The sequence below is a fragment of the Seriola lalandi genome, unplaced genomic scaffold, assembly GCF_002814215.2.
Source record: "Seriola lalandi dorsalis isolate HSWRI2012SDOR001 ecotype SW California unplaced genomic scaffold, Sedor1 jcf7180002054547, whole genome shotgun sequence".
Taxonomy (NCBI): Eukaryota; Metazoa; Chordata; class Actinopteri; order Carangiformes; family Carangidae; genus Seriola; species Seriola lalandi.
The window spans coordinates 181,114-191,138 of NW_019525100.1; the positions used below are offsets into that span (position 1 = coordinate 181,114).

General features: G+C 42.4%; 1 protein-coding gene across 1 annotated transcript in view; it reads right to left on the reverse strand.

Moving 5' to 3' along the window:
• ca10a (carbonic anhydrase 10 (inactive)a) overlaps positions 1-10,025 on the reverse strand; it is a 212,051-nt gene that overhangs the window by 171,135 nt on the left and 30,891 nt on the right. The window contains exon 2 of the mRNA XM_023415271.2: positions 9,708-9,782. Within this exon, the coding sequence (XP_023271039.1) occupies positions 9,708-9,782 (75 nt within the window). The remainder of the gene's footprint in view (positions 1-9,707; positions 9,783-10,025) is intronic.

Sequence of the window (10,025 nt, forward strand, 5' to 3'; positions counted from 1 at the left end):
ACCCCTCACCACCCCCCCGCCTCCCCTGTTCTCTCATCTCCTTTCTTTCATCTTCTCTCTCCTCCTCTCTCAGTCTGACTCTGCCTCTCACTGACATCCTGCTTTATGTCCTTACTGCTTTTCTCTCCTTCACTTTCCTTCTTCACTTTCCTCATTGTACCTTATTTTTTTACCTCATCTTTCTTCTTCACCTCTTTTATTTTCCTTCTCCTGTTTTCTTTCCTCTTTCTGTGTTTCCTTTCCTCCTCTCCCCTCTTAACCTGTTTCATTCCCTTCCCTCTCCTTCCTCCATGTTTCCTTTCCTCTCTTAACCCGTTTCCTTTCCTCCTCTCCTTTCCATCTGTTTCCTTCCCTCCTCTTGTGTCTCCTCTCGTCTGTCAGTCAGTGGAGGGTAAATAAAGGGAAGGTTATGAGGGCCATCCTGTCTGAACCCCATCCATCACGCTGCCACTTAATACCCACAGCTGTCACTGTGTGTACACAAGTGTGTGTTTCTGTGTCCTGTGTGTGTGTGTGTTGATCCCATTCAGACTGCTACAGTGTGTGTGTGTGTGTGTGTGTGTGTGTGTGTGTGTGTGTGTGTGTGTAGGATTTTCCAAATATCACATTAGAAATTGACAGAAGGTTACCAGAAATGTAAATACTGCCCTAACAGCAGCCCGGCATGTTTTCCTCCTTTCTGCTCAAATTGTTGGGAGTTATTTTCCACTGTGTGTGTGTGTGTGTGTGTGTGTGTGTGTGTGTGTGTGTGTGTGTGTGTGTGTGTGTGTGTGTGTGTGGAGGCCTGCTGAGCAGCTTGTGCGTTCCTCCACTCCTCTCTGACAGTGAGCTGTAGCATCACACAGGGTTTTTTAAATAAATTTTCTTCTTTGAATGTGAACTCCATCACACACACACACACACACACACACACACACGCACACACACCACTTTCCCAGAACGGGGAGAGACATTTAAATTAATTAGAAATGAATAAGATAAACAAAAACAAATAAATAGATTTTTTATATGCATATTGTTTTAATAAACTTGCATAAATAAATGAAATATATATTTCTAACATATTGATAAGCTCTCAACATGTTATACCCTACAAATATCCCGTGATAGGTGCCTTATATGGAAAGATCATGTTGTTATAGGGACATATGTGTGATATATGACACTGCAGTGACTCATGTTGTTGGTGAAGCTGATTCAGCTCACAGCGGAGGAGGCGCTTTGTGCTGCCGTTAGCTCGTATTGGGTTTTTTTTTTTTTAAAGTATATTTTTTTGGGCTTTTATTTGATAGCACACAGTAGAGAGACAGGAAATGGGGGGGCAGAGAGAGGGGGAATGACATGCAGTAAAGGGCCGTCCGATGCGGGACTCGAACCGGGGCCGACTGCAGGGGGACTGCCGTTAGCTTGTATTGTGTTAACGTGTTACTTTGCTCATATGAATGAGAGCAGGTTAAGTTAGTGTGTATAATGCAGAGAGCTAATGTGGACAGCTTCTGTTCATCACAGTTAACACACTAACAGAGCACGAAGCCCAACGCCTTTCTTTCATGGTCGTTAACTCGTTATATTTACTCTAATTGACTTTAATTTGTGTATGTTTTACGTCTGCGCTCTTTCATGGGCCCATGGTGACTGTTACAGTTCAGGCTGCAGGACAGTCACACACCTGGATCACTGTTTGGTCTGAAACAATATTCATCAAGCTGAACGAACAGCCTGAAATAACAACATATAATGACCCACAGGTTCCTTTTAAACAGGAAGTAAACGTAGTAGACGTGTGTGAGCACAGTGGTTGGAGGAAATGAGAGAGATGGATGGAGCCACAATATCCTGAAAGATTCTCCTCTTTTTCCCACATTTTTTAAATCATGAGGAGCTGAACTGATCCATCGTGTTTCCTGTTCCATTTGTGGAAACTTCGACACGACACCACGAGGAGAAGGATGATGGGATGGAGGACGGGATGGTACCACCGTGTGCTCAAGTGGAAAAATAGTGCAGCAGCATATCAGCGCAGGAGGTAATATTTCACCATGATAGGTGGGAGATTTTCCTCCTGCAACTGTTGTCTCCACCGGGGCCGAATCTGTTTAGTTAGATACTGGAGAGCCATCAAACAGCCTCTGGTGTGCAGTGTTGGCTGTCAGAAGCCATCTCCCTGCACCGCGAACGCACCGCTCCCACCACGGAGAGGCTTCCCCTCATCAGACCCTCCCCCCCCCACGCTCCTGCAGCAGCAGCCCCCGCTGCACTTCAGACTCTTATTTCCACCCGCGGCACAGAGGGCTGGCTCGGGTACACTCAACCACGAGCTGCCAACGCGCTGTTAGATTTCCATTTTCTACCCATAAACACGCTGACGTGCGCGGGCCCCCGCCGGCGGTGTCTGTGCTCTTTTAATTGGTTTACGATCAGCGATTGTCACTTGAAGAAGAGCTCGCTACCTGCCAGACATATACAAAGTACCTGCCAATTAGCCTCCTCCATTGACTCAGAGAGCGGCTTAGCTGGAGTAGTCAGTCAAAAAAAAAAAACATTTAAGGGGATTTTTCACAACACTGCTTTTTGGACTTTGCTACTAGTGGCTAAAATTCTATAATTGCTCGGTTCTTGTCTCAGTGGGATGTGGAGAAAAAAAAAAGTTAATCAGCTCACAAGCCTGCTAGAAAACTGCAGCAGCTTGTTTGATTGCTGGGAACAAGAGTGGTTATCAAACAAGAGAGTGAGGAGGGGAAAACACAGGATTATATTAAAACTCTGGTGATGAGAAGCTGTGACAAAACGCTCCGACGGCGGCGGAGGGGCCTCGGAAAAAAAACCCCCGCATCAGATGTAGAGATGCGTGATAAGGTCTGATGATTAGATAGGACGCTCGCACAGTCGAGATCAAGAGCTGTCCTCCATGCTTTGTTAACAGCCACAAAACACACACACACACACACACACACACACACAACAATGATCCTAACTAGAGCACCGCAGCACATCACTCAACAGGTTTTATCCCATTTAAATCAGCAGAGTGGCTCCAAACTCTTTCACTTTTTAAAGGGTCACTTCACTCAATTCACAGAGAAACACGTTGTTCTCCTCACTCATCAAGGTGTTTGTTACCATGGAGATACTGTACATTTCCATTTAATGGTTTCAATCTGTTGCTATATATGTGTTTTGTGCAATTTTGATTTCATTCATATAAATATATTGCCCACAACTACAAAGACAACAATCCACACGTGGCAGCTTGAAGAGGGAACACTGCAACAAAACCATTGGAAAATATAATAGAATAAATAAGCTGCCATATCGAATCATATCAAAGTCACACTGTGGCAGGAACAAAGCAGGAGCAGGTTGATATGATGTTATTGAATAAAAGCAGTGGACAACACGGGGGGCAGTCAGGATGTGACTGTAACACTGGAGCTGCTGTTTTTCTATTATAATGAGAATAATTTAGATTTCTGGAAACATTTCAACTCCACATTCATTCAGATTTAGATTAAATCTCTTCTAATAATTCCCCCTGTTCATACAGGGGGACAAAAGCTGAAGTGAAATCTATTTCCTTCTCTCGTGTTGTAGCGGAGGCAGATAAAGGATCTCATGGGATCATACATTCATACTATATATATATATATATATATATGTCTGTCATACATTTGTTCCTCTGTGTGGCCATAATCCTGCTGCAAGTTACCAGTTGAAGTGATGTAATGGGGCATCACTGCAGAGTCTGGAGCTGTAGGGCTTTTCCCTGTTCGCCTCCACCCAGGGCTGGAGACACGACTGTGGAGGATGATGAGGGGGAGGATGGAGAGAGGAAGGAACTAGGATACGCTTACGGTGTCACGATGAAATCGCACTGGATCAAACATAGATTTTCTGGTATTAAATGCAGCATTAAACCACAGAGGCAGCAGTTCAGTGTTGTGATGCATCTGCAAAATGTTGCCGATACAGATCAATGGATCCTGGATCTCCAGGACAGATACCGATCCATTTAATAAATACACGGATCAGACTAAATCCTGATTCTGACCAACATTTAATGAACTTCTTTGTGGACTTTGCAGTTAAGAAGTTTATCTGATGCAGCAAAAATAATGCACCTCATTTTTTATTTGTTTGTGTTTTTATTGAATTTCATTGATATGTATTTATTCTGTAATAAATTAGAGATGGTGGACAGCCAGTGTCACATGATTTATTTATTTAAACAGAGACTGACCTGCACCAATTAATAAAAGGAAGTACTTTCATTACGATTCAAACTAATTATGTTCTCCAAAACAATAATGATCTTCAGTACTGGTGACATTGTTATATAACTCTGGAGCTTTACAGTGGCAGCTTATTAGCCGCCTTCACTTTTACATATACACACACATATATATATATATATATATATATATATATATTTGACATCCACACAATGTCTTTGTGTATTTGCATTGCTATGTTAATTAAAGTTCAGCTGAATTATACAATCACACACCAGACACAAAGGAAGGGGTGCATAAATTGAATAAATCACACATATTCTGTGAGCTTCCATTAATTACAGTAAAATTTGCAAACTAATATACCAGCAGTGGAATAAACGTTTCAGTCAGACGTGTTTGCACTGTAAAAAAAAAAAAAAAAAAGAAGAAGAAAAGACACAACAGAGTGAAACTGATGACAAGCTGCAAACCCTCTATCCCTGACTGAAACTACTGAACATTAAAAGTGCTGTATGCAACTTTTCTCTGCAACTGAATGTGGATTCTTCCTGTGAGTGGGTGCTGGTGCTGCTGCTGCTGCTGCTGCTGCTGCTGCTGCTGCTGCTGCTGCTGCTTCAGCCATTGTTGCATTTACAAGAGGTAAAGGTTAGTCGTATTACAAGACGTGACGGTCCAGGGCTAACTGGTTAGCATGCTAATGTCAGTAGTTGTTTTATCTTTCATTTCCATTATTTTCTTTTCTTGCTGTCCATGATTCTCTAACTGTAAAAGTGAATCAGCACCATGTTGCATAATCATCCATAATTAACCCTGTGAGGCTCATTAAGACTTCTGTTTTTTCATACCTTTGTGTTTTGATTTTGATTTTTAAAGGTTTCACCAAAATGCTGCACAGATTCAGAACCAGCCTCAGCTCAGTAAATGTGTCACTCACTAAAGACTTCAGTATAACAGAGGATTGAAGAACATCAAACAAAAAGTGACCTGACCTTTATTTTGTAGATAAAATCTACAAACTGTAATAACAAAAGAAAACTGCATCCTCTGTGTGTTGATGAAGCCATGACGCTGTCCGTGGTGCTGAAGTAACAAAAGCCTCGTCTGATATTAAATTGTCTCTAAAGCAAATATTAAAAGCTCTCAGTCATTTTAAGAGACGTATTGTGGCAACGTTCAGAGCGACCTCAGTTTCCTGAAGTGCTGGAGAGGCCGTTGTTAGAGTTAAATTTTGCTCTGCGATATTTGATTTCCACTACTAAGAGTACGCGTTGGAATGTGTACGGGCGCCGTGTCGCTGCTTCAAGTCCCTTACATCACCTTTAAGACACGGCTGAGAAAGAGCAAAGCTCTTGAGAGAGATCAGAAAGGATGAGCAAAACTCCAGAGGTCAGCTGCAGTAACACACACCTGGGAATGTGATTACATTTGCTTTAAGTGCAAATGCTCTAAGCCGACCTCTGCTGAGGAGAATTAGAGTGACGTGTCATTTCCATTTCAATTTCTACAATATTACTTTGGCTGCTAATCAAACGCACGAGTCTTGTTCCCATTTAACAGATGACAGAATATTCAAACTGTAGATTGTACAGATGTCTCCTGAGCTGTTACACTAATAATCTCACCATATGAAATGACCAGGGAGTAGAGAGGTGTTACTTTAAAAGTGAGCGAATGTTGTAATGCTCTTTTGGGCCTCCGTGTGGATTAAAATCACCTCTCATTGTCCAGACAGACGAAGTCCAATAAGAGAATATGTTCCATCAACATTATTTCTCTGTGCGTTATTAAACTGAGCTTCATTTGCAGTGAAAATCCTTCCTGTCTCTGTCATGTCCCAGCGCCTTGAAATCCTGCCGGCTGCAGAACAAGGTAACTAGGGTTGGGAATTCTCTGCACGGCCATGGGAGGATCATTGATAGTGTTTAACTGCTCCAGCTGTTGTACGGTGGTTAGTAAAGCAAGTGTGCCATGGAGAACGGCAAGAACAGATAGCTGAGATATAAACGGAGCAGCAAACCGCCGAGCGCTTGGCGCCAGAGGGAAGGACAAACAGGCACTTATTTATGTATGCCCGGACATGCCGGGGAGGCTGTAGTGTTTGCTTTGTGAAGCAGATGCTTTTTTACGTAGGGTGGACAAACCGCAGCAACACACCACCTCGCTGTGCTACACTGCATCAGTGCTTTTATTCCCTGAAGCCCCATCCCTAACCACAGCCTTCACCACAACATGCCAACTCTAATCCTCCGCCCGAATACAAACTTAGAAGATTAACTTCAAATGTTTGTGTCAGAAAATATTTTACCAAGCCTGATTCACAAAACCCAGCGGACATTGCAGAGCTCTGATTGAATACAGAAGCTAATGTCAAAACACTGGCTCCACAAACACTGGGATTATTGTAGCGCAGACAGAGTATCACTCTCACCAGTAAGGCATGACCTTAGAGTGATGTGATCAGTTTCCTGCATGACCACTCCCTCCCTGACCTTGCATGTGAAATTGCACAGCTGTGTGAAGAGGTTTGCAGGTTTTACTGATTTACAGGTAATAAAGTCATTTTTTGGACCAAGTCTATATTTGGATTAGTTGTGATACTGCTCACGTTAGAATGATGTAACTATATTAGTTTCAGCTAAGTCCACACTACTACATTTTTGTTTTAAAACGTCCACACGACTCAGAGACTATGATGTGTTCGAGCATCAAAAACAGAAACTTTTGGAAATGCAGCTGGATTTGTTTTAGTTTGAAAACCCTGGGGTTGTGTTTTATTTTGAAAAGTGGTCAAAGCCACATGAATAACAAAATACAAGTGTTACTGACCTTGTTGTCTTTGCTGGCAGCTGTTGTTCAGTTAAATCCTGCATTAGTTACAACAGAGGAGACAATCTGCTTCCTGTTGACACTTCGCACATGCCCAGTGTACGTGAATGGTCATGTATGTGTGTGTTTTCAGGTGCGTTACTCCGGAGATCGTTTTGAGTGTGGACGTAGTTCTAGGTAAAATGTGAGACATTTCATTTATGCTAATTTCAAACCTCCACACTGCTACAGCTAGGTAAACAATGGCTGACAGGGGTGGGGATGGTTGCTACATCATGTGACAAGACACTTTCTCCTACAACTCTTCTTCAGCAGCCAAGTCAGTGGGTGAGAAGATCTGTGGGGGGGGAGGGGGCACATACTTAAATCTTTAAGTTTTAAAGTATCAGGAACAGCTCATTATTGTGGATCACAGTCATTGTTAAAGAGCTTTAAAAGTCGGTGGTGAGTTCTTTATGATCTCACAGGAAGACGGTGAAGCGTTTACACACATGCAATAAACTTATTTGTGGTGTGATCTGGATTCAGGGGCAGGTTAAAGCAATGGAACTCCTTGTATTTAACATCACTTATTGAATTCTGCAATATAGTTGGAGAAGTTGGAAACATTGCTATTTGTCTTAGACAAATAAGGGGACTTTGTCTCAAAGTTTGAGAGCTCTATCACAAATATTTGGTGAGTTATAGGCGCTGAGACACAAAATATTAAAACCATTCCCGTCTCCCCCACTGAAGGAAATACAAGATGGACACCAGCTACACTGGTTCTACAGTGTCTTCATGAGGATTATGAAAATGGGTGATCATTTAAATTGGCATTAAGGCTTAAATGAGAGTTGTGTTTGCTGTAATTGAAAGGTCTCTGGGTTAATGCTCTTGTTGCTGCAGCCCTACGGCCATTTCTGGAATATGATTTTCAACATGAGGCAGGATCACCATGCTTCCTCTTCCTCATTGTTTGTCTATTTGTCCAGTGCCTTCTGCTAAGGCCTTCACTTCACATGTACAATAAATGAGAAAATTCAATTACATATATGTTGTCCAGTCAAAGTAACTGAGAAGCAGCAGATTTCCCTGTTTCCATCAGTGGCTGATTTATCTGTACAAGCTGAATCCCTTCTTGACTTACCCGCCGGTTTGAACCGCGTCACCAGACAAGAGTGTTTAGAAAGAGAACACAGTGGGTTCAGTTAGTGACTAGAATGGCTCTCAGTAGAGCTCGTACTTGCATCAAGGCCAAACAATCCCGCCAAAGATAAATCAGATTTTACACATCAAGATTCAAACATTATTGACAAAAATGTCGAAAAGAAAAATCCGCTCCTTTAACCAGATCTGCACCAAAATTTGTCGACTACCCCCACAGGCCACGCCCCCACCCCTCTAACAACTGGTGCAAATGGCCTCAGTACTTTTTTTGTTTAATCCTTTTAACAAACAAACAAACAAACAAACAAAAAACCCAACACAGCTGAAAACATAAGCAAACCTCCACTCCCTTACTTCCTGCTTCGTTACATCACTTCCTGCCTTTGCACTGAACATTGCCAATGAACATAAACACTGATGTGCAGATTTGTCCAATATGAACGTGATACCTCGGGATACTAGGCTGGACTGTCACACTGAATATGCAAGCTGTGGTTAAAGTGGGCTGAAACAATCTGGAACGATCCACCATCTTTGATTGATAAATAAATAGATCTGACTGGCAGAAATAGAAACAAGAACCGATTGGTTTCATACGTAATAATGTCGAGTCAGTTAAATTACTTCTTACTCCACATATTTGTCAGCTGTCTAAACTAGATGGACAATTATAGAATTATAAAATAATTTAATTGTAATTATGAGAGACGTACTTGTTTTTCTCTCTGAGGCCATTGAGCTCAAATTGGTGTTAAGTCGTAAATGTGGTATTTAATGGTTTAATGTGGTCTGTCTTGTCACTTCCTGGTAAAATTAAGGAAATAATAATTAAAAAAAAACTAAAAAGAAAGAGTAAGAAGCAGCAACACACACACACACACACACACACACACACACACACACACACACACACAACTCGGCTCTAACCTTTACTTCTCTCTGCCACTTGATTCTTTTACCAGATGAAATCTCCTCGCTCACCTTCAACGTTAAACTGAAGTCAGCCTTGATGTTTGCAGGAGTGAGCGAGCACAAAATGTCCTCTATTGTGAATTTTCCTCACAGTTCACTCAGAGGTGTGTGTTTGTATGTCCTCATAAGGATAGATATTCCATACACACACACACACACACACACACACACACACCTGCAGCTTTATCAAAAGCTCCTCAGCTCAGCAGAAAAACACAATCTCGGGAAAGTAATTGGCCTGACATGCAGATACACAACAAGATGGAGAAGGTGGAGGGAACAGTGAGCCGCCGTCAGTCAAAACAGTGGAGAAAGTGTCGGCTGTGTGGGAAGGGGCGAAGAGGTCTGGGGCTGAATTTGAAAATAAAACTATCGCCAGTGGCAAGGTGGCCCGATGTTATCTTAAACAAGAAATCGTCTCAGTCTCCAGGATCAAGCACACACTGTATTTAAAGTGTACGCAGCAAAATGAGTCTTCTGTGGGAAACTTCCACGCATCAAAGCGCCGCGTACTGTCTCGAGGCTTACCTGGAACAAAGCTCCCCTGCACCACCTCCTTGTACGCCCACCATCCTTCGTGAATTTTCGGCGGATTCGGCTGTGCTGTGAGGTGAGGAACAGAAACACAGAAACAGGGACATCAATCACTTAGATCTGGAATTCAGACAAGAAAGAAAAGGAAAAAAAAAAAACACACAGTCCTGCCATGTTTAGACGCTCTCCAACTGATACACCACGTTTTTTTCTCTTTTCCCACCCTCATCATTTAACGGCGCCCCATTCAACCTTCTCAGCGAGAGGCCTCGGCAAATAGAGGGTCCAGCTGAACACACACACACACACACA